This window comes from Scylla paramamosain, chromosome 1, assembly GCF_035594125.1.
Source record: "Scylla paramamosain isolate STU-SP2022 chromosome 1, ASM3559412v1, whole genome shotgun sequence".
Classification (NCBI taxonomy): Eukaryota; Metazoa; Arthropoda; class Malacostraca; order Decapoda; family Portunidae; genus Scylla; species Scylla paramamosain.
Genome location: NC_087151.1, coordinates 31,631,613 through 31,655,192, shown reverse-complemented (window position 1 = coordinate 31,655,192; position 23,580 = coordinate 31,631,613). Strand labels below are relative to the sequence as shown.

Below are 23,580 nucleotides of genomic sequence, written 5' to 3'. Positions count from 1 at the left end.
CTCATTATTATTTTTTTATATTGATTATCTATTACCACCACCACCACAACAACAACAACAACAACAACAACAACAACAACAACAACAACAACAACAACAACAACAACAACAACAACAACAACAACAACAACTACTACTACTACTACTACTACTACTACTACTACTACTACTACTACTACTACTACTACTACTACTACTACTACTACATCTTTTCTGTCATTGCCTTGTTTTGGTCAGACGGAAAAATATCATTAACCACAATTAAAGTCCGGCCGAACGTTCTCTTATCTGTGTGTGTGTGTGTGTGTGTGTGTGTGTGTGTGTGTGTGTGTGTGTGTGTGTGTGTGTGTTAAGAGGATGACGCGACGGTTCTCTAAAGCCAGCCACCATTCTCTCTCTCTCTCTCTCTCTCTCTCTCTCTCTCTCTCTCTCTCTCTCTCTCTCTCTCTCTCTCTCTCTCTCTCTCTCTCTCTCTCTCTCTCTCTCTCTCTCTCTCTCTCTCTCTTGGATCACTTCTCACCTGCTTCCCCTCTCATTAGCCTCACTCCCCCACTCATCCCCCCTCTCCCTCCCTCCCTATCCCCTACTCTCCCTCCTCTCCCTCTCTCCCTCACTTCCATTATTTCCCGCCCCTTCCCTCTCTCGTCCCTCTCCCCTCAAATCCTATCTCTTGTTTGTAATTTGAGACAACCGAATCTCTTCCTGTCTTCTTCCCTCTCCGGGCCCCCTCCTCTCTCTCTCTCTCTCTCTCTCTCTCTCTCTCTCTCTCTCTCTCTCTCTCTCTCTCTCTCTCTCTCTCTCTCTCTCTCTCTCTCTCTCTCTCTCTCTCTCTCTCTCTCTCTCTCTCATTCATAATAGCTTCATTTCTTTTCACCCTCATTTCCCTTTCAGTTTTCAGCTCTCTCTCCTTTTTCTTCTCAAATGCGATGTTTGTATGGCGCCCGGGGCAGGGGCGTTGCCTTTGTTTACTGGACGATACGAGAGAGAGAGAGAGAGAGAGAGAGAGAGAGAGAGAGAGAGAGAGAGAGAGAGAGAGAGAGAGGTTGTCTAGCAAGGAGGGTGTAGTCAGGAATGCTTGCTGACGCTTGCAGTGCGCCGGTGCTGTTTACCAAGTGTTTTGTAAGCTTTATAAAAAGGTTGTGGCGCCGCTGTGGTGTGTGTGTGTGTGTGTGTGTGTGTGTGTGTGTGTGTGTGTGTGTGTGTGTGTGTTTGCGCGCCTTAGGTGTGCTGCTGCTGTTGCTTGGTGCTTGGCCAGGTGAAGGGGTGGGACGGTGGTGGTGAAGGTGGACGAGGTAGTGGAGTTGGTGATGATGGTGGTGATAATGGGAATGGTGATGGTGGAAGTAGTGGTGGAGGTGGTGATGGTGCGAATATTAAGTGAGAGATACACTTCCTCACCCAGTGGACGCAACCTTCAGGTGCAGTGCTACTGCGGCTCCTGCTGCTTCCTGATGGTTCGGCTTCCCTGCTCTGCCGCTGTGTGTGACTGCCACTCTGTGCCTCGCCCCATGCGTCTTTTTGCTAGTCACTGAGTCTAGTCCTTTTAATCTACCTTGCTCCTATTGGTAGGCAGCTGGTGGTTAGTGAGCCTCCTCGCCAGGCAGACAGACAGACGAATCCTCAAGTTTCTTGGTGGCCGGCCAGACGCTTTGTTCGTTTCCATGCTTATCAGTTATGAAGACAGTGACCTTTCGTGTGTCGGCCAGTCCGTCACCATCCCCGCTCATAGTTAGGATGTGGCGCAGCCACACGGCTAGTCACCTGGGAGATAGTTCAGTCTGACGAACGACCAAATGAAACTCATCCATTTAGTTAATTACACCACCCGTCAGCGGCTCCCTTGAGGGGGAGCGTGGCGTACTTCCGGCGAGTCTCCTCGCTGCACCATTATGAGAGGCCGGGACACGGGCAGCAGGGCCCCGCCGGGTGGAAGGAAGGCGTGGAGTGAAAGGGAGCGCTGTAGGCGTAAAGGTGCCTCAGAGGCCACAGGTGTGCTGTAGGTGATTATAGCGCCAGTGTGCAGATGTGCCTGGCAGGTGTGGAACGGTGCGGGCTGAGGCTGACAGGCAGGAGGGCAGGGTCCCCTAACGTAATTAAGTAGCGGCCGGCGGAGTGTGTCGTGCAGCTGAGGCCCTCTTGACCCGCGGAGACGAGAGGCCCTAAGGAGCCCGAGACCCGAGACCCTAAAGAGGTCTTAAGGGGCCACACGTCGCTGCGGGTTCTCGCCGTGCTGAGAAGCGAGACCCATTTGGGAGGAAAGCAGGCGAGAGAAGCTTGTGGATCGTGGTGGCGGCCCTCCCGTGTGGTGCCAGGTAATGTGATGCAGTGTTCCGACACGGAAATAGACGTCACAGGCATTCACAGTACACTAACGAATGTGACGCGTGTATAGATGAAAGTACGCCTCACCCACAGACTGTAACCCACCAAGGCTTTGTAGGCGGAAGGCGTCACTGCTGGTCGGTGCTAGTGTATGCCGGCCAGGTAGCTGAGGCGTGGTGGCGTCCTTACGTAATATTGGCAATTGCTTAAGTAGGCAAAGCAAGCCGCGGTGACAGGTATTGTAGAGAAGGAATACAGGAAACATGAAGCACGCCATGAGTGGTGTGGAGGCGAGTGGACCAAGCTTGTTACCACGTCACCGGGTGGAGGATGAGGAGGAGCGAGAACGAGAGACAGTGTGGAGCTTAGAAACCATCCCTACCTTTCCTTGAGCTTCCCTCCTCCCTGCCTCCTTGCCTCCCTTCCAGCCCCTTCTCCTCCCCGCACATATCGGCATCTTTTCAGTGCGATGCTCAGCCAGGCAGAAGCTACCGCGCTGTCAAAGACGGAGAGGGACTCTGGCTTGTAGTACACCTCGCCTTGATGGAAAAGAGAGGAAGAGAGGGAGCAGCAGTGTAGCGCGGTCATCTGTCTCACGGCCATTGCTTCACGATAAGTCACCAAGGCCGCCACCACCGCCGCCGCCGCCTCAAAAAAGTCACACTTTCCCACCATCAACCAACTGTCGACGCCGCCGCCCTCGATTCCCTCCTCACTCGCCGTCACCACCACCAGCGGGGCCGCGCCACATTTCCTACGCCACATTTCCTACAGGACACATCAAATACAAATTAAGTAGTTTTTAGAGTAGTGACATATTTCCTACAGAGATACAGCATATCTCCTACACGCAGTAGGTGTAGGAAATACGCTGGGTATCAAGTTGTTATGTAGGAAATGTGCCTGACACTTGTTTTTGTGTAGGAGCTGCGGCAGTATGGTGCATCCGGCATAACTCCTACATTTATACTGTCATATCTCCTACAAGTAAAAAATATGATTGTAAAAACTGGAAGGCACATGAATTAAAATGGCACTTTTTATTTTTCAGTAAAACTTACATATATAAAATATGGCATTACAATGATATTTTTTTTCATTTCTCACTAAAACGTACGTATATATATAAAAAAAAATTACTATGGCACATTTTAAACGTAAACTTCAAGCCTGTCTTGAATGGCAGTACGACAAGTGGGACATGTTGCCGGGTTGTTAGCATCTGCTGCTGATACAAGGATAGTTATGCAATCTGCACAGAAGGAGAGGCATGTCGGCAGGGCAAAAGAACAACTGTCCTTTCCCTTCGCCTTAAGCAGATGCTGCACCGAAGTTCGGGAGGAACATCTGGAGTACCAGCTGCGTTGTCAGGGCCTTGATGCTCATCCCCACTTTCATCAGCACTGTCTCCAGGAAGTTGAAATGCTGAAACAGAGCTATCAAATGTGTAAGCGACAGCATTAATGTATTGGGTTAATGTGTATGTGCCATTCTGTAATTGTTCTTTCAAGTTCTGCCTGCGCTCAATGTTTCTGACAAACTTCTCCTTTTTCTGACGAGTGATGTCCAAGCCAGCATCCACACGTTCAATGTCCTTAGTTGTGTCTGTTATCAGATTATTCAGATGTGTGAGGAAAGTGTAAATGTTTGGCTTGTGCTGGCGGACAATGGCTTTCAGTCTGCTGTGGTACGACTCTGCATCATTGTTAGTTCCACGAGAAAATTCGAAGACAGATAACCGTTGTGGAGTGACTTTTCGAATCCAGTACTCTGTGATGTAGGTTTTGAATGCAGTAATTTTTGGCTGGGAATGATCATTCAAGTCAAAATTTTCTTGGAACAGAGAGTCAACTGCTTCATGCATCTGGTTGGCTGGCACATAACTTAGTGTCATGATCTTTTTGACCCACTTATTAAACTGTTTGTTGTCTTTGTAAAGTTCAGTTAGCCCCAGTTTCTGAATTTTCCGGTACAGGTTTTGTGAAAAGTGGAACTGACAGCCCCCAATCTGAACCTGTGGCCAGCAAGAGCGAATTGCTTTACCAGAACTGCTTTCAAAATCACCCATTGCTTGTTCAGGATTCAGGTTGGGGATGAGTTCCTTCACTCTTTGCATTGTGATATCATACAACTTTTTAGACTTTGATGTCATCAAGGTGAAGATGAGTGGGAATGAATGACCTTTGTAAAATCCAAGTAATGTGAAGAGCTGGTAGAAGAGTGCAGGCACAGTGTAAAAAGTACCATCAAAATTCCATTCCTTAATTGTGGTCATCAGTGGTACCAGGGTTAGAGAATAAAAAATAATTGCCAAATGACCACTTCCCTGATCTGTGACGACAGATCTGAAGTTTACGTTAAAGGCCTGGGCCTCTAAGCTTTCTAGAATGTTGGCGCACTCCTCTGCAGTGTGTGGTTGCCTCGGTTGAATTCGGCGCTTGGCTCGAAGCATGCTTCGCTCTACAGATGAGAAAGACACATCTGCTCCATGTTGGTGATGTCTTGTTACCCGCCTGAAGATCTCGGAGTTGCTGGTAGAGCCCACATCCTCAGCAGCCTTCATCTTGAGAGTGTTCCTCAGATCTGTTGCAGCATAGTCGGATGATTCATGGTTGTGACCTTGCGTTGCTCTGATGACACCAGTTGTCTGTAAAATATAACTGCTTAATAATTCGAACAACACCTAACACCACCATCATCACCAGTGACTCTGCCAGTGATCTCCATCGTTTTAACGGAAAACCTTTAGCAGTGAAGTTGATTAAATCTTACCAAACTCCTGGTCTATAACATTTTACAACTGTTCTTACCTCCGACAATACGGCTCTTCCTCCACAGTTGGGGTGATGAATGCAACGCAGGTATAGTTTGTTGTTTCTTGCCACATTTCGGAGGTACCGGAATCCAGAGTTGTCTTTGTAAACCACTGCATTGAAGCGGATGTTCCCTCAATACTAGCCATGCTTGGTCCAGGCGCAATCGAGTACAATAATGCCGTCTGTCCCGTCGAATGGAGAAAAAAATACTGCTGGGTCGAGACTAAACTCGACCCATGATGTCTGAATGTGAACGATACTACGCCGAACGGATGTATAACAACTTATCTACTTGTTGACTAGTCAAGGTCGGCAGGAGTGTACTGAGCCAGAAGCTCCGAGTGCAGAGGCGCCAAGCTAGGGGGTGCGCCTGTAGGAGCAATGTAGGAGATGTGACAACATATTATTGTGTGTAGCAGATATGCTGTATCCTTGTAGGATATGTGACAGAACAGGTTTTTGAGTGTAGGAGGTATGCTGTATCTCTGTAGGAAATATGGCATTACTCTAAAACTGGTGTATTTAAAGGATATTTGACCTGGAGGGTAGTCATTTTATGTGTAGGATATATGACGGATACTTGTTTTTGTGTAGGAAATATGACCATCTATGTGTAGGATATGTGGCAGTACTCCAGTTATTGTAGGCTTGTAGGAGAAGTGACTACGCCCCCCACCAGCAACACCACCACCACCACCACCACCAGTACATTAGCACCAATACTCAACATCACCCACGCCACGTGCTGCAGTAATCTCAGTCTTATCTTAACAAAAACAAACTGATGATGGAGGTAAGGTCAGAGGCACGCCGGTGTGTGTGTGTGTGTGTGTGTGTGTGTGTGTGTGTGTGTGTGTGTGTGTGTGTGTGTGTGTGTGTGTGTGTGTGGACGAGACGCGCGGCCAACCCATCAGGTAGTGGGTTCAGGTGGGTGTATTTCAAGTTCGACTGTCCTCGGTCCTTTAACTTGTGTCCTGTGCGGTTCATTGCTGTGTGGCTCACGTAGCCGTGAGGAGAGCGAGGCGCCAGGGACAGACTGGAATATGTAATGCATCAACAATACACCTGCTATATGTACGTGGAGACGTGTGTGTGTGTGTGTGTGTGTGTGTGTGTGTGTGTGTGTGTGTGTGTGTGTGTGTGTGTGTGTGTGTGTGTGTTACATGGAAGGTTAAATGAATAATCCAATAAATGTTATATAAAAAGAAGATAACCAAAGGACAGCATGACAGCCTGGGTGGGAAAGACACAATTGCTCTGTGGATCTCTGTGTCGTGACTTGTGCCTGCATGTGTTGCGCTGCAGCTGGAGCAGTGGTGTACACAGGGAGGGGCCGGGGCCTCCCACGCGCCAGGCAGGTGTGCGCTGGGACACAGGCCAGGCCTTGGCTGCCACGCCTCATGCATTCACGGCGTGAGGATCGTGTTGGACGCTGCTCTCACCGAGGACATTCCCCGCCGCGGGAGGGTCAGCGTGACGAGAGGGGGTGCAGCATAGGAGGCGGCGGCCTGGTGGTGCATCCCTTGAGTCGTCTCACCTGCCACCTGCGGGCGATTTAGCAACCGTGAGGACGCCCCGCTCACATCCTCACCGGAACCCACATTTCCGTTGTCCTCTGTCTGCCTCCAGGTTCTCACCCACCACCTGCTGCGGGGCGCTTGCTCGGACTCGTGCTTGCCCTCCACGCCTTTGTGTGAAGGGCGACGGTTTGCTGCGGTTGCTCCAGTAGGGAAGGCACAAGCGATACAAGGGGCGGTATTGGCGGCGGGCATCCTTCAGGGGCGTGGTGATGCACGGGGCGGGTACCGGGTGTCAGGAAGTGGTGACTTGTCATGACCTGCCTGCTCCCCTCCCCCCTTCTCCCGCCACTGTGGGCGTGCAGCAACAGGGTTTGTGCTTCATGACATTGCTGTTCTCCGCGGCGGCCAGGCCTCGCCACCAGTGACGCCCACAGCCAGGCAGAGGCCGTGGGTGTATACAGTTCCTTCACCCACGACGCCTGAAAGATGGTGGGCGAGAGTCTGGGTCGAGTAACTGGCGGCATGTGAGTGCTTGGGGAGGGGAGAGGGGGAAGGAGGGTGTGCGTCTCGAAGCGTGGTGAAGAGGGGAAAGCGAGGATGAGAAGCAAGACAGTAACAAGAGGGGTGACCTTCTGTGGCGAGAATGTAGCCATTATAGCTGAGGGAGGGGGAGGAGGGAGAGACGTGCAGAGGGACTCGCACGCCATTGCACCCCCTCCTCTTCCCCTCCTCCGCTACCACTTACTCCTCACCTCCCGGGGCCTTGGTTAGCGCAAGCTCTCCTCCTCCTCCTCCTCCTCCTCCTCCTCCTCCTCTTCCTCTTTCCCCGCCCGTTGCAGGTGATGAGGGCAACAGTCAGTTTGTTGCCGCGGGTCCTCAGGTGTTTGGAAACTCCTTCCCTCGCGCCACGTTGACGACTGGCGAGGGAACACAGTGAGCTGAGGAGGAAGTGCTAACCTTTTTGTGGCGGGCGTCATGGTGGTGGTGGTGGTGGTGAGGCAGCGGGGAGCACAGCGGAAGTAAATGGGGAGGAGATAGGGGAAACCAGTCAGTATGGCAGCATTTCCCTGCCAGGTAGTTTACTTGGGTCATATGAGTACTGCCAGTGCATTGCTCCTGTGTGGCAGAGGCAGACCCACTGATGTGGTGTTCTCACGTCCCCTTACGATGACTCGCTTCGCTGCCAAGTGTCGCCTAGACGTCCGCGACACCCTCAACACCCAGGATGCAGGTCTGATGCTGGAGCCTCGTGTAAGAAGCTGCTAACGTTTGGCTTTCCGCTTCGTGTGATGTGAGTGACGAAAACATCGGCGGGTTGGTGGTGGGGGAGGGAGGGGCGTGTGACTGAGAGCGGTAATGTGTCCTGGGCTTCCCACACTTTAGAGAGGTGCTTTGGCCGCCGCAGCGCTGTGCTGGAGGACAGTGCGTGAGTGCTGCGAGCCCGGAGGCGTGTGACCCGCGGCGCCTCTCCTCAGCCCGCCTCCCGCGGCACACAGGTTCACCTTTGTCTTCCTTAGCCGGCGATGTGCTCGGGACCCCGCGCCGCGATCTAGGGCACTCTTGTGGGGGATGGGGGTGGCTGAGGGCGCCTGCATACACCACTAGAGAGAGAAATGTATTTGTGTGTGTGTATGTGTGTGTGTGCGTGTGTGTGTGTTGATGATCAGAATTCACAATCGCCAGCTGGTATATTACCCTCACAGAAAAAGAACTCAAAGCCACTGCAGTCCAGTATAAGGGTGAGCCTGCGACTGTCACACCGCGCACCTCACGGCTTGGGTGGAGCAGGGCACTAACTGATTGCTTATCGTTCAACTGAGTGGGACGCGAATCGTGACCAGCAAGGACGTCACCAGTGGGCTAGGGGACAGTGTGTGTGTGTGTGTGTGTGTGTGTGTGTGTGTGTGTGTGTGTGTGTGTGTGTGTGTGTGTGTGTGTGTGTGTGTGTGTGTATGCGCGCGCGCCTGGAGTGGCCGAGTGGGCTGAGTGTGTGCGGGACGGAAATTCCTCCCTTTTCCGGGCCCGCGGGGGAGTGCGGGATGATGCGCCCCCTGCTTCCCCCCCCCCACTCCCTGACCCCCTGACAGTCTGCTGCCACCCCCTTGATATTACTTACCCCTGCACCACTTCCCAGTCTTGCTCCGAACACCGCCACTTCCTTCACCCTCGCAAAGTGATGATTCAGAGAGAGAGAGAGAGAGAGAGAGAGAGAGAGAGAGAGAGAGAGAGAGAGAGAGAGAGAGATAATAAAAAAATAACATACGTTCATCCGGAGACATAAAGGACGTAGCACAGGAAATAAACTATTAAGAATATCCTTAAATAATAACAGTAATGATAACAAATGTGAATACAGTAAAGAAATAACAAAAAAAAAAAAAAAAACAGAAAATACAAGATCGATCATATTAATAGCACCATTCGAGGCAACAGTAGCAATAGCAGTAATGTAATAGGGAAGGAAGAGGAGGGGAGGGGAGGAGAGAGGGGGTGGGGGCATGTGCAGGAGTGGAATAGTACTAGTGGGGGTGGGAGAAGCAAGTAGGGAGACAAGGGTGTGACTCACTGGCGACTTGTGGGTGGTGGGCAGACGCCAAACACAGGCCAGAGGGGAGGACGGGAAGGGAGAGGGAGGGAGGGGCAGTTTTTTCCCCGTCTTATCAGGCAGTGTCAGTTTGGCACTCTGCCTATATTAGTTTTGTCTGTGTGTCTGTCAGGTTGTCAGTGAGCGTGAGGAGTGAGGGAAGGGAGGCGGAGGGGAAGGAGGAAGGAAGAGAGGGAAGGGAGGAATGGTTTGTCTCCTAAGGTCTGTCTGGGTGTCTGTTTTGTCTTTTATTTTTGTCGTCCTCGTCTTGTGTGTGTGTGTGTGTGTGTGTGTGTGTGTGTGTGTGTGTGTGTGTGTGTGTGTTTTGTCTGTTACTATAATCGATCTGTTTTTACTTTTCTCCTCTTTTCCTTTTTTTTTTTGTCACGACTTGTTCTGTTGCTTATATTCTGATTCTCTCTCTCTCTCTCTCTCTCTCTCTCTCTCTCTCTCTCTCTCTCTCTCTCTCTCTCTCTCTCTCTCTCTCTCTCTCTCTCTCGTTCGTAAGTGGTGGTGGTGGTGATGGCGGCGGCGGCGGGCAGCGGCAGAGGAGGAGAGTGATTACCTTGTCTCAGTTCCTCTCCTCGCACCCCATTCCTTATCGCAGCCCATCCTGTGACTCAGTTCTGGGAGGGGGAGGAGGGGTGGGATGGGGTGAGGTGCTGTGGAGGGGGTGGGCTGGGCTGGGATGGGCACTCCGGGCTGGGGAAGGGTTGTCTGGGTGGGTGGACTGAGGTGGGATGGGATAGAGTTGGGCTGGGTGGTCTTGTTAGCACCACCACCACCCACCCTTCCACTTCTCTAATCCCTCCCACTCTTGTACCCAACTCATCAGGCCAATCATCTCCTCTGTACATTCCTGCCACTGCTCGTTCGTTCCCTGCTGGTTCTTTCCTTCTTCCTTCCTCTCATGGCACACTCTGGCCCTATGAAATACTTATTAGTGCCATGTTTCTTTCCTTTTCCTCCCTCTCATGAATTACTGTTATTTTCTTTCCTCCTTTCTTCCTCCCATGGCTGTACTTGGCCCTATCTGATGTGTGTTGGAGCCATGTTTCTTCCCTTCCCTCTCCCTCTCTTGGTACGTCTTGGCCCTATCAGATACCTATTAGTGGCATTTTTCTATCTTTCCTCTTTCCTTTCATGAATTACTGTTTCCTTCTTTCTTCCTGTCATGGCACTATTATTGATTTCCTTCCTCCTTCTCTCATGAATTACTGTTTCCTTCTTTCTTCCTGTCATGACACTATTATTTGTTTCCTTCCTCTCATGACGCTCCCTGACCCAATGGAATGTGTACTAGGGTTTGTTTGTTTTTTTCTCCTCAGTGACACTTTTCCGTGATTTTTTGGCATATGACATACTTATTTTACAAAGGTGCACTTGACTTTCCTCGATTAGATTTTTTTTTCCAGCATCATGATCTACAGGTTTTTAGACACTTATTTTCGTTGTGTAGTCTTCTAAATGGTTATTTGGCTTATAAATGACTAATTGAAACTCATATTTTCCTTTTTTTTTTATGTGCAAAGAACGATCTTGGCAGTGAAGGAGTCTTAGTTTAACGTATCCTAGCCAAGCGTAACCTTAACCAAACCTAATCTAATCTAATCTAACTAAACCTAAAGTGATTTAACTACACTTCACCTAACCTAACCTGACCTAAACTAGACCTAACCTAACGTAATCTAACCAAACATAACTTACCCTAACCTAACCAAACTTAGCGTAATTCAACCTCATCTAACCAAACCTAACATAACCTAACCTAATCCAACGCAAACTTGACCTAAAATACCTACTCCCTCCTAGCACTCCATCTGGCAGGCATTTCCTCTGTGACCTTTTCCTCTACTCCCCTTAACCCTCCAGGCACTTTCCCCTTACGCTCATCACCAGACACCACACACATCTCTCCCTCCCCTGCCCGCCTCCCTCTTCCTCTTGGGGCATTCAACCGAACACCCAGAGAGAGAGAGAGAGAGAGAGAGAGAGAGAGAGAGAGAGAGAGAGAGAGAGAGAGAGAGAGAGAATTTGTCTCTTGTGGTTATTGCATATATTCACTGTGGTGTAGGGGAGGAGGAGGAGGTTGTGATAATAGTGGTGATGATGCTGGTGATTTTGGTGGTGAAATGTTGAGTACGAGGAACTCTAAAATGGTGGTGATATGGTGAGATAGGGGCAGTTTTGATGGTGTAAGGGGATTGCGATAGTGATGCGGTAAAGGAGGGAGAGAGGTGTTGAAAGCATGGTGAGGCAGAGACAGTAATGATGATGGTGTGGTGTGGTGTGGAAGGGACTGTGGTGATGGTGAGGATGAGGGAGGGAGCGAGGAAGGGGCTGTGGAGGTGATGATGGTGGAAGGGAAGGATGGAGGGACTGTGGTGATAGTGAGGGCGAATGAGGGAGCGATGGTTGTGGTGGTGTTGAGGGAGGGAAGGAGGAAGGGACTGTGGTGGTGAGGGAGCGAGGGAATGTGGTGGTGATGGTGGTGAGGGAGCGATGGACTGTGGTGGTGATGATGGTGAGGGAGCGAGGGACTGTGGTGGGGACGAGGAACTGGTCACGGTGGTTGGGGAGCGTCATGGTGAGCCTCCTACGCGGTGATGGTCTCGCCTCAGGCACTGACGAGGGCGTCGCTGGGGTCACTGTGCCTTGCCAAGCTCACACACACACACACACACACACACACACACACACACACACACACACACACACACACACACACACACAGGAACATTAGTGTCAGTTCAAAACATCATATATACTTAATACCTAAGTTAACACATAACCCTTCGCCCCTCCCTCTCCACTGGCACAGTTCCCACGGCGACACCTTGAGCCACGCGGGTCTGAGGGCCACGCCTCTGACACGCATCAGCTTATCACCAGCACACTCGGGGCGACAGGGCGGTGAGGCGATGACATCTTTATTGAGAGTGGTGATGGTGCGAGGTCTGGTGCGTGGCAACGGAAAGATACTGTGGTGGTCTTCCTCGCAACACACCGCCGAGTGGACTGAGCAGCACCCCAGTCACAGGTCAGCCCTCTGGCTCCCCCTGGCTGGCTGAGCGGTGGGGTAGTGGCTGACAAGTAACATTTTTGTTGCAACGTGATGCCCCGTACATGAAGCGTTCATGCTGCAACATCAAGATCGCACTGGTAGCTGCGGCGAGGAACCCTTGACACAGGTGGTGGATGGGCAGGGGGGGGCGGCAGAGTAACACAACACGGCGCTGGTAAAGGCGAGTAGAAAGTGCAGCAGGTGGTGTGAGGCAGCTTGACTGACCACGTGACGCCACACTGCCCTCCCTCCTCCGCCTGGCTGCCGTAATTGTCCATTGGGATATGGCCAATCAGAGCCTTCGTGTTGTGAACTGTTAGGGAAAGAGGAGCGCTGGCGTGGGAACAAAGGAACGTAGCTAAGGCTGGCAGGGATCTGTTGGGGAGACGACACACAGTAACAATGGCGTACAGTAGTGCACCAAGTCAGGAATCGCTAAGAAGTAACAAGCAGCGAGGCCAGAAATCCCTTTGTAAACGCGTGGTCCAGAGGCGCGGGGAGGGCGTGACGAACGTTCCTAAAACACGGCTCAAGACAAAGGAGAGCAGGCCAGGGCGGGGTGCTGGAAACTGGGTCGACAGGGTACAACCGGAAAATGGGTCACTCAAATATTTACGAGGGTGACCCAGTTCGCAGAGGTACGACGCCTGAACTGTTTTATATGTATACGTGTGGGGTACATGCATCGCCTCGTGTTTGCCTGCCGGGGGCGTGATTGCTGCCACGGAGCCGAGTGGATGGGAGAGCGAGACGGCTGCTGAGATAAAAGTGTGTAGTCTTTTCTGGAGTGTTTTGATGTAGCCTTTACCTGCCGGGTGGGGCGTGCGGGGTTGTCTGGAGGAACTGGGTCAGTTATGGAGTAGGGTTCGTTGTGTGTGTGTGTGTGTGTGTGTGTGTAGGCTGTGAGCATAGTACCGAACGCGACGTGAAGTAACCAACCATCCACTGAAAGTATTGACTGAAAACCTGGCCGGTGATATAGTTGGTTGGCCATTGATTATTTGATAGGGCCGAGCCGGGGAGGGGCGGCGCGGCAGGGCAATGGGCAGAACGGGAGGGAGGGCGGTGCAGCTTGGAGGTGGTGGCCGGCTAGCGGTGCACACTTCACTTTCCTTACATACCCAATACACTAACCTCAATTTCTCCTCCATTTCTCAAGTCTAATACCTAAATTTGTCTCCGCCTCATTTATTACACTCGCTCCAGCGTCTGATACTATATTGTCCTGTCAGCCTTCCTGCCTCCGTGCCTTTCACCGCGTAGCCTTTCCAGCGTCTCCGGCTCCCGCACCCGTCAAGGCCGCGGCCCTGCTGATGGATGGCCCAATAACCGCTGCGGGCATGAAAGCTGGGCCCTGATTGGCATGGTTTAGGCAGCTGCTGAGAAGTGGTGTAATTGGTCTTCATGTGGTGAGGAAGTCTGTGGTTGGAGATAAGAGGAACTGAACGGGGTACTGCTTACATCCATAAATCCCCTCATTCTCTCTCTCTCTCTCTCTCTCTCTCTCTCTCTCTCTCTCTCTCTCTCTCTCTCTCTCTCTCTCTCTCTCTCTCTCTCTCTCTCTCGGTAGCAGCTGGGGCTCGGGTTATCGGCTGGCTTGCTTTGTAATGAGGCCTCGTTGTAAAAATGTTGTCTGCACCTACCGCCTTTTACGTCCACTGTTTGTATTCGAGCGCACACCTCGTGGCGGATGTTTGGGGCTGGGGCACAGGCCTCTCTAGGTGGATGGGCACACTCCACCACCACCACCACAATCACTACCACCACTGTCACCACCACCACCACCACCACCACCATCTTATCACTACCACTGGGATGACGAATGGAGAAAAGAGTCTCACACACACACACACACACACACACACACACACTCGAGTGATGTCTGTGTGAGCTCAGTATTTTGTGGCGTAGGTCAGCCTTCAATATGTCTGCTTTGTGTTCTTATAATAAGTCTGAAACATTAATTCTTCACTCGTAAGCCTAAAAAAAAAAAAAAAAGTGGACATGAAGAAATGCATGGTCATTTAATGTACTGCATGGCTTACATTGACTGAATCTTGACGAATATTGGCTTTGCATCAAGAGGAGAGGGAGAAACTGACTGAAACACTGATTTTTCACCCGTAAGCCTGAAGCACAGTGGACATGAAGAAATACATATGTTGCTGTATTCCACGGCTTACACTGACCGAATCTTGAATTTTAGTGTTGCATCGAGAGAGAGAGAGAGAGAGAGAGAGAGAGAGAGAGAGAGAGAGAGAGAGAGAGAGAGAGAGAGAGAGAATGGTGTAGAGAATCCGTGTTGAGGGAAGCTTTTGAAACACTGAACTGCCGAGTGTTTGGTGGCGACGGCAAGCAACACCTGACACCTGGACGGCAGAGTAATGGGGAGACCACACCTCCTCGTGCCCGGCGTTATAAGGACTCCCGGCGCGGCTGCTGGACTTATCCCGGTTGCATCTCATGATCCTCTCTCCTGATGAACGCACACAGCAATGCCCCGCCGTGTATCAGTGACCTTCAAACAGGAGAAAGGTTCAGGAAGGTGAAGAGCCAGCCGTCCACGGGAAAGGAGCACAGGAGCCCAGTGACGTGGCGCCGCTTAGGGAGATGAAGGGAAAAAATTAAAGGAATGGAAGATGAATGGAATAGCTTCAGCAATCAGATCGTGAGTGCCGAGTTATAAGGAAGCTTTAAAAGGAGATTAGACTAATTTATGGTTGAGGATGATTGGTAGAAATAGGTAGGCATGATTTATATGTGTACTCCTGATGGCTTCTTGCGACTTTCCTTATTTTCTTACGTTCTTATGAAGTTATTAGGTGTCTGGGTGGAGAACGATTTGTTACCATATACAGGGAAGATGATATAATTAATTACCACAGTATACTGATTTTTTTTTCCATGAAGATTTTAGCATGTAGCTTGAATGGAGGAACTGAACGGGGTACTGTTTACATCCATAGATCCCCTCATTCTCTCTCATTACTCATCATCATAATCCCAAATAGAGTGGTGTTTTCCGCAAATAGAAAGGTAGTTGAATGGAATAGACTGAGTAATAAGGTTGCTAGTGCCGAGTCATTAGGAAGCTTTAAAAGATATGACAAATGTATAGATGGTGATGAGAGGTGGAAGTGAATAGATATGTATCACACAGGAACGGCCACTTGTAGACCTGATGGCTTCTTGCAGCTTCCCTTGCTTTCTTATGTCCGTTGCTTAACTTCATTAGTCCTATACATTTTTATTTTCAGCACCCATGAGTAGCCGTGTTAGTGTTGTATTCCTGTTGGTCTGTTTCACTTTCCCCGCCGACTTTCTCGTCCCGCTCTGTGTCTGCCTTGACCTCATTTTCCATTCCCTGGGCACCATTCCATCATTCAGTCCGTTATTCCCACGCCGTCGCCGCGAAGGATGACCTCAGTGTATGCATTTTATGTTAGGTCTCAAAATAGTCATTCCTCGTTTTTCCATATAAGGAGTCTGGTTCTCGTCGCTCCTCGTGAAGCTTGCCTACTTGTTACAACTTTACGCTCCAGATACGACGTGAGTATTGCAAAAACGCGCATTCAAATGTCAGTTGTACAGTTGATCTTCCAGTCAGTCAACGTGTTTATCCTTCGGTGAATTCCTTCTTGCTATTTTTGTTGTTTTAAGGCAGTGTTGCAGGTGTGGGCCGCACAGCACTGTCAGGGAGCGCAGATGTGTACTGAAACAGTGAGTTTGTGTGCGAAGGAACGTGGGAACTTTATTTTTTTTATATATAATTTTACTTCTATATAGTTGTAGCCAGAATGTGGGTACTGTTACATAGTACTGATGTGACGTTTTGAACATTGTACTAAACTAGTCGAGAACATGATACAACAGGGTGCGCGAGTCAAAACATTACTTTGTCTCCTGGCGAGGTTGTATGTACTACGTGACGCCACACACGGCTTGCTGGAGCGGTGAGCAGGCACAGGAGGGGTTCGCTCTTGTCCGGTGCTCTATATTGGCTTGTTGTTACTGCTGCTGCTTCTGCAACCTAGTGTCTACCTAGCTGTTTATTGGATTTGCTCTGGTGTTGCATGCGTTGTTGTTGTTGTTGTTGTTGTTGTTGTTGTTGTTGTTGTTGTTGTTGTTGTTGTTTTACTTCTTCTTCTTCTTCTTCTTCTTCTTCTTCTTCTTCTTCTTCTTCTTCTTCTTCTTCTTCTTCTTCTTCTTCTTCTTCTTCTTCTTCTTCTTCTTCTTCTTCTTCTTCTTCTTCTTCTTCTTCTTCTTCTTCTTCTTCTTCTTCTTCTTCTTCTTCTTCTTCTTCTTCTTCTTCTTCTTCTTCTTCTTCTTCTTCTTCTTCTTCTTCTCTCTCTCTTCTCTCTCTCTTCTCTCTCTCTCTCTCTCTCTCTCTCTCTCTCTCTCTCTCTCTCTCTCTCTCTCTCTCTCTCTCTCTCTCTCTCTCTCTCTCTCTCTCTCTCTCTCTCTCTCTCTCTCTCTCTCTCTCTCTCTCTCTCTCTCTCTCTCTCTCTCTCTCTCTCAGTCACCACTCCGCCGCTCTCTCTGAGGGTGACAAGTTCGATGTCACGAAGGATTTTTATATAAGTGAGGCACGACTGTGGAAATTTTCCCATGTAACCAAGAGGCGACTTGTTCGTGTGCTAGTTTCCCAACTACTGCGGTTGTGTGGCCGAGCGTGGACACTAACCCTGACACACACACACACACACACACACACACACACACACACACACACACACACACGTAAGCATGGCTGGTATTATGGTGCGGTAAATATTCCTTCAAGTTTTTGCATTCTAAATCTTTAGTTCATGTACATCAGTTCTCTCGTAAGCCAGGCAGGACTTGCTGACTTGAGTGTGTGAGTCAAGAAAAAAAACTAGGTCCGTCCACTGATTAGCGGATGACTAAAGTAATAGAGGCTTTGGACGTTGCCTGCTGGGAGAGTACTTACGTGAGGTCCCTCGTCGCCGCAGACCACGGCAAGGACTCTTTTGTCGTGGTTGTGGCGGCACTCATTACGCAGGCTGCATGAACATAACATACCAGTGGCCAGTCATACCAAACACCACTCGAGGTATCACAGTATCCCAGGCTGTGTACTCACACTGCACATCTTGAATCACGTCTACATCAGTAATGACAGATAATTCTTCTGTGTCTTAATGGAGTGCGGAAAGCCCTTTACTTCACTGAAAGAATATCATTTTAGTTAACAATGCTAAGCAGGATGGAAATGCTTTGTTATCCTGAATATTTTCAGAAATGTAAAAATCGCGTATAAAACCTCATAACTGCCCATCTGGAATTTTCCCTTGCGCTAGGCAGGAAGGAAACTCGCGTGCAGTGATATTTCCGACTTTCCTAAATGACTTCAAAATGCAATCAGGCGTGTAACTCGCACCTTGAGCACAGATTTTCTCAATGCCTATTACGTCATGTCGGTGACACAGTGGTACTGGTGGAGGCAGTGCCGCCGCTACAGGAAGCACTGCGTGCTGTGGCACATAGGGATCAAAGTAAATATTGCTGAAAATAAAATTATAATTTTAGTATGATATTTTCCAACAGGAAAATAGACAATTTAAAAAAGTAATACATTTGCATTTATATACATTTTGGAAACGTTTAACAGCACTAGTCATTTACAGGGTTACAAGAAGACAAAATTCAGACATAAAGGGCTTGGATTATAAAGTAATCAAATCTAATATACTTTTGATATTAATATACTTTGATGTTTATTAAAAAAAATAATAATATACTTTGATGTTTATCAAAAAAATCTACTGTACTGTACTATGATGTATGTGTGAAATATTTCCTGCTTCGCATCGTTCAGTATTCCAGTAGCACTTCCTACCGAGAGAGGAGTAACAGGAATAACCAGCCTCATTGGGTTTCAGTGAGGTGCCCTGGTCCGCTACGTGACGGTCCTCATAATGAGAGACCGGCCTGTCTTCCCGAGTCCTGTCCACCAGCTGCAGCATGTGCCGCGTGATGAGCTGCGGTCAGATCCGCGTGAGATCACATTTCCTTCTGGGATTGTTTAACACGAGCAGTGGCCTTCATCAACAAGCCACCACTCACAGAAAACGAGCGACAATATAGAATCGTAAATTTGAAGGTCACTTGGGATTAAACTCTTTCATTCATCAAGTGTATCGACCCGAGGAGCGTGGACTTGCCATGACCGCCGTGGGAGTGTTGCTTGTTGCTTGCCACTAAGCCATCGTGTGTGTGTGTGTGTGTGTGTGTGTGTGTGTGTGTGTGTGTGTGTGTGTGTGTGTGTGTGTGTGTGTGTGTGTGTGTGTGTGTGTTTCTTTCCCATCTCGTGGTTGTGAGGCAGGTAGTGTTGCACTGATGAGGGCGATGTCTTGCCTTCAGGAAAGTGTGTCTTACAGAAGAAAGAGCCACCATGAGGGCCACTTGACGCTACACGTCGGCCTTGGTGCAGTTGTATATTACTAGTCGGTAGGGAACATGTTTGGATACTCTCCTGGGTGTCCGTGCACAGTGGCTGTGGCCCACGGGGAGTGCTACATTATCTTGGAGATGTGCTACGGTGGCACGTGCAGGACTGAGTCTCGTAGCGTATTGCAAGTCACGCTATCGTAATGCTTGCCTTGATCTGCCGTCTGTATGGGTGTTTTTCATGTTTCCATGTCACTTTTAATTTTTTTTATTTTTGTCATAAGTTATTTTCTGTCCCTCAATCATAAGCAAGTCGGTCACGGTTTATCCATGGGCGTGTACGTATAACGAATGTGTCCACACACGGAATAACCTAGATGTGACGTTGAAGAACAGACTCGCATCCAGGGACCACTCTAGGTCACCAGCAGGACTGCTGTCCACAGCAAGCTTCATGATCTTGGCGTTCACCAGCGGTCCAGTAACACCATTGTAGCGCTTGTGTGGCAGCCCCTCCCGTTGCGGTTACCGGCCAGTGACTATAAAGAGTGGTTCCACAGCCCGCCATATTTTGTTCCATGAGGGAGAGTAGAATTGCCAGACTTATTTGATAGATGAACACATTTTTATGATCTTATTTTACCTTCACTTTTTAAGCGGGTTTTTCTGTGCCATTTATCCCTAGCAAAATCTTCAATAAACTTAAGGGACACACACACACACACACACACACACACACACACACACACACACACACACACACACACACACACACACACACACACACACACACACACACACACACATTGTGTGTGTGTGTGTGTGTGTGTGTGTGTGTGTGTGTGTGTGTGTGTGTAGGAGGAATCCTAGTTTGATGCGTGTGTAATACTTTGATATCTTTCTTTTCAATAATAAGCTGAATGTTAAAATTCAGCTTACTATTAAAAATGTATTCTACAAGCATAATGCATGGAGATTAAGGAAGAAAAGAAAAAAAAAAAAAAGCATCGACACGATATCGCCACTGCTGTGACTCGCTCGCTCAGTAAATTCGTCGTTCACACTCCCTGCTCCAGCGTTTCCATCATGATGCGCTGCCCTGCCCTACTCCTATAACAGTGGAGGTTATCATCAATGAATAGTTATACTCACTCACCGATACTTGCGACCTCCCCTTGCACCATTACGACTGCACGCCCCCCACATCCCCACTCCCCGCCACCCCTACCACGCCATCGCCCGCACTTTCTCTATAAGATGTTCAGCCAGCACCAGCAGCACCCTCTCCTGTATAGTGCAGCTCCCAGTGCATCACCAAGTAAGCCGTGGCAACCTAGAAAGAGATCGAAGATGACTGATGCTCTAAGTGAACATGGTATACCACGTTTTATTATTATGCACCCGTTGTTGTGATAATGAATGCCTGACGATTATCTTCACCCGTTAAATCTGCCTGTTATTGTTGTTTATTAAGATGCTCATCATCTTCATTAGATTCTTGGAGGTGTCTTCATCCTCCCAGACATATGTAACACACACACACACACACACACACACACACACACACACACACACACACACACACTTAAGCTGCTGCCCATGAAAGTGAAAGTGAGGGGTGTCGAGGGCTGGCGAGGCGTGGGGACAGGCGGACAGCAGCAGCAGCGGCGGGCGGGTTTGCTTATTAAAGAACGGTGGAATGTGAGCCAGTGCCGCGTTGAGTAGGCGACCATATCATGCGTCTTTAGTAAGAGAGAGAGAGAGAGAGAGAGAGAGAGAGAGAGAGAGAGAGAGAGAGAGAGAGAGAGAGAGAGTTCCGGACGATCAACAGATACCTTAGTGTGTGTGTGTGTGTGTTTTAACAGTCGGTCGTATTGTGGTATTAACATTCCACGCAGCAGATATGAACATATACACATGATCCACACGGTGCAACACAACGCCTGACGAGGGAGGGAGGAGGGTGTGAGTGTGTTGTGCAGTCCGTGAGTGGCCATGGGGAATGAAAAGATCAGTGATGGCATGAGGTTTAGTGGTGCTGGCCGGCGTGGATGTTGGGAAGGCCCGGGCGAGAGTGAGAGGCGGGGGAGGAGGCATAAGAGGTGGGGAGGCAGGAAGGGGAGGAGGTGCTCGAGGCGTGGGGGGAGGCAGCCGGTGTCAGCTTACACCTCTCAGACTAGGATTTACGACTATACGAATCCTCTTCCTGCCACAGCCTTCCAGTGGGTGGGTGGGTGCGCTGGGGCAGCGGGTGTCGCGGCTTTCAGGATGATGCTTGCGATAACCTTCGCACACAGTCTGTTAAGATTAACATTTTCTGCTATTGGAAATTAATTCCGCCTTTCCCTCTCCAAGAATGATTCATCGTCACTCCACTCCCCTTTCATTAGCGTGAGCCACGTGGAACCAAATTATATATGAATTATACCCTGGGTTTGAATATCAGATGAAGGAAAACTAAGTTATTTTTCCATTTGTATTTACAGATATGTTGGTAAACGCGATGGCATCACGATCAGTGTGTGGAACAGACGGAAGATCCACAAGAAGTCTGGCAGTGGGTTCCTGGGATGTGTTCGCTTGATGGCCTCCGCGATACACAGGCTCAAGGACACCGGATGTGAGTCTGGACGTTCGTGGGCTACCGCAACTAATGAGTTAGGAATGAATCTCGCGTCTTGCAGGAGGCCTTTGCTGCTCAGACTCAGTATTTGTCTTGTTAATTTATTTGTTTAAAAATCAATTTGTGTGATTAGATTACATATATTGTGTGTGTTGGCAGCTTAGTTAATTCAGAAAATGTATTCAACAGTTAATAGTGCTACCATAAAAAAAAGAGGGAAGAAATTGTCTTTTTTTTTTATGCGGACGTGACAAGGTGAGAGAATAACTTAATGAAATAACTAACAATCAGCCTGGATGAGGAATACCTGCATAGAAAATATTTTGAAGAAATTTACCTCATGCATTTGGTTAATGTCAGATATGTTATTGTCCATAGTTAAAGATTCATGGAGATTTCTCTCAAGAATGTCTGAATCTGCTTTTTATGAGATCCATATATTCTATTGTTTTGTGGTCATACCTGAAATGGTTAATGCTGCAATAGTATATACTATATAGGAAGTCATGGACCCAAGCAGATACTTTTATCTTTAATTTTTTTTTTTATAATCACTGATAAAGATATTTTGTTACCTGTTATGGGTTTGAAAGTAACCTCCCAATATTTGTATTGTTTAAGGACTGATTAATGTGCTTTTGAGCTTGTCACCCACATCATGATGCTGCTGCAGTGTGCTTAGAAGTATAGAGTTGAATAGCTTGAGTATGTCAGTGTGACACTAAAGATCTTGGGTGCAGTAAGATGAAATCAGTGCTGATCAGCTCAGCTGTCTGTTCTATGAAAAAAAAATTAACTAATTTTTTATCAAATATGCTTTATCAGATTTGTCACTGTTGCAATATAACTAAGGTGCCTTTCATGGCAGATTTACTGCATATGTCATTGCAGTATAAAAACCCACTTTGTTTGTCTGTGTGCTGTTTGTTAGGGTTTGCCTTCCATGGCAGATCCCTTATCGTTTACCTAATACTTACAGACCAACGCCTTGAACTCACCCGTGTTGGGCACGATGACTGTGAGCCAGTGAGGGGTCAGATAGTGGTGTCCCTCATGTCCCGGGATGGCCGAGGAACAGGCTCCCACAATGCAGTAGTGGACACCCTGGGCAATCTTTCATCACCAAATGATCTGCCAGAGGTAAGGTGACTTACAAACCTAAGAATATCATGTGAAGTGAGGCAAAATGCTATACTAGAAATAAAAAATGCAATGAATTCTCTGCATCAGTTCATACATCATATGTGCATGTGTATATTCAATATGTTATTTAGGTACACATTTTAGTTAAGTCAATTGGAGTAAATCTCTCTACTGTAGCTTATTTGTCTCTCAGGGTTGGGAAGAACGAAGAACCACTGCAGGTCGCCTATACTATGTCAACCATCACGACCGCACCACCACCTGGGAGCGACCCACACTGCCAGCACATGCATTGTATGTATTTCTTCCTTCCTGCTGCCAGAGTTTGTCTAACAACCTTAATATGTGGTTCCTTGCTTGGTGTTTGTGTGATACCCATAAAATTCAGCTTGGTAGTGGAAAATTTTGTTATATTGAGGCATTTCTGAATTACATTAGACCCTCTTTTACTTGAACCATGGTAACTCAAAACTTTATTCGCACCATTTTTAAAATTTTTTATAAAAATATTCTAAATTTCAACATATGTTTTATGGCTTAAATTTTATCAAAAAAATATCCGTGGAATAGAGCATTATGATTTCCAATGGTGCAGAGAAATGCTCAATGGCACATTTTTGCTGAGTGAAGCTATGCACTTTTTACAGTTGTTTTGAGACAAATTCTCTCACAGTACACTTGTGCACACACAGATACATACAATATATACAAGTATGACTAGAAGAAATCATATAAATCATCTTCCACCATTTGTTGTCACATTAGTAGGAAGTTGAGCATTCAAAGTGAAAAAAAATGTTTTCTCTTCCTAGTCCATCAGTTTCATGAACTTTCCTCAACATTACTATATTGTAGTATCTAACACATTAATCACTGGAACACTACATGTTATATGTAATCTAATTTTAACATAAATTTTGCATAACATAATTAACACATTTCTTCTTTACTGTCTTGAAGTGCTGAATGTGTATGAACAAAACTTTATTTTCATATGCACTGGCAATCCCTTCCTCAGTAATTTTATTCTTACAAAGAGACAGGACTGTCCTTTAAGAGAGAGAGCTTGGTCTAGTATATACTGGAGGTTGACAGTG

General features: G+C 48.1%; 2 protein-coding genes across 6 annotated transcripts in view; one reads left to right on the top strand and one right to left on the bottom strand.

Annotated features, from left to right (window-relative positions):
• Positions 1–23,580, top strand: part of LOC135103704 (E3 ubiquitin-protein ligase SMURF1-like) — a 71,946-nt gene that overhangs the window by 35,694 nt on the left and 12,672 nt on the right. For 3 of the 5 annotated variants that reach the window (XM_064010336.1, XM_064010324.1, XM_064010314.1), the window contains exons 4-6: positions 21,204–21,337; positions 22,320–22,480; positions 22,677–22,777. In XM_064010336.1, the coding sequence (XP_063866406.1) occupies positions 21,204–21,337; positions 22,320–22,480; positions 22,677–22,777 (396 nt within the window). Of the gene's footprint in view, positions 1–12,133; positions 12,283–21,203; positions 21,338–22,319; positions 22,481–22,676; positions 22,778–23,580 lie in introns of those variants that run through there. The other 2 variants (XM_064010304.1, XM_064010328.1) reach the window with 2 other exon arrangements.
• On the bottom strand, positions 3,454–5,263 carry LOC135103697 (uncharacterized). Its single transcript, XM_064010280.1, has 2 exons — positions 5,133–5,263; positions 3,454–4,969 (listed from the first exon to the last, which is right to left on the bottom strand). The coding sequence occupies exon 2, from the start codon at positions 4,883–4,885 to the stop codon at positions 3,566–3,568; it is 1,320 nt and encodes a 439-aa protein (XP_063866350.1). The 5' UTR covers positions 4,886–4,969; positions 5,133–5,263; the 3' UTR covers positions 3,454–3,565.

Bases quoted from the DNA above. Each gene is read 5' to 3' on its own strand.
- LOC135103697 (XM_064010280.1), bottom strand. From the start codon at position 4,885: ATGAAGGCTGCTGAGGATGTGGGCTCTACCAGCAACTCCGAGATCTTC.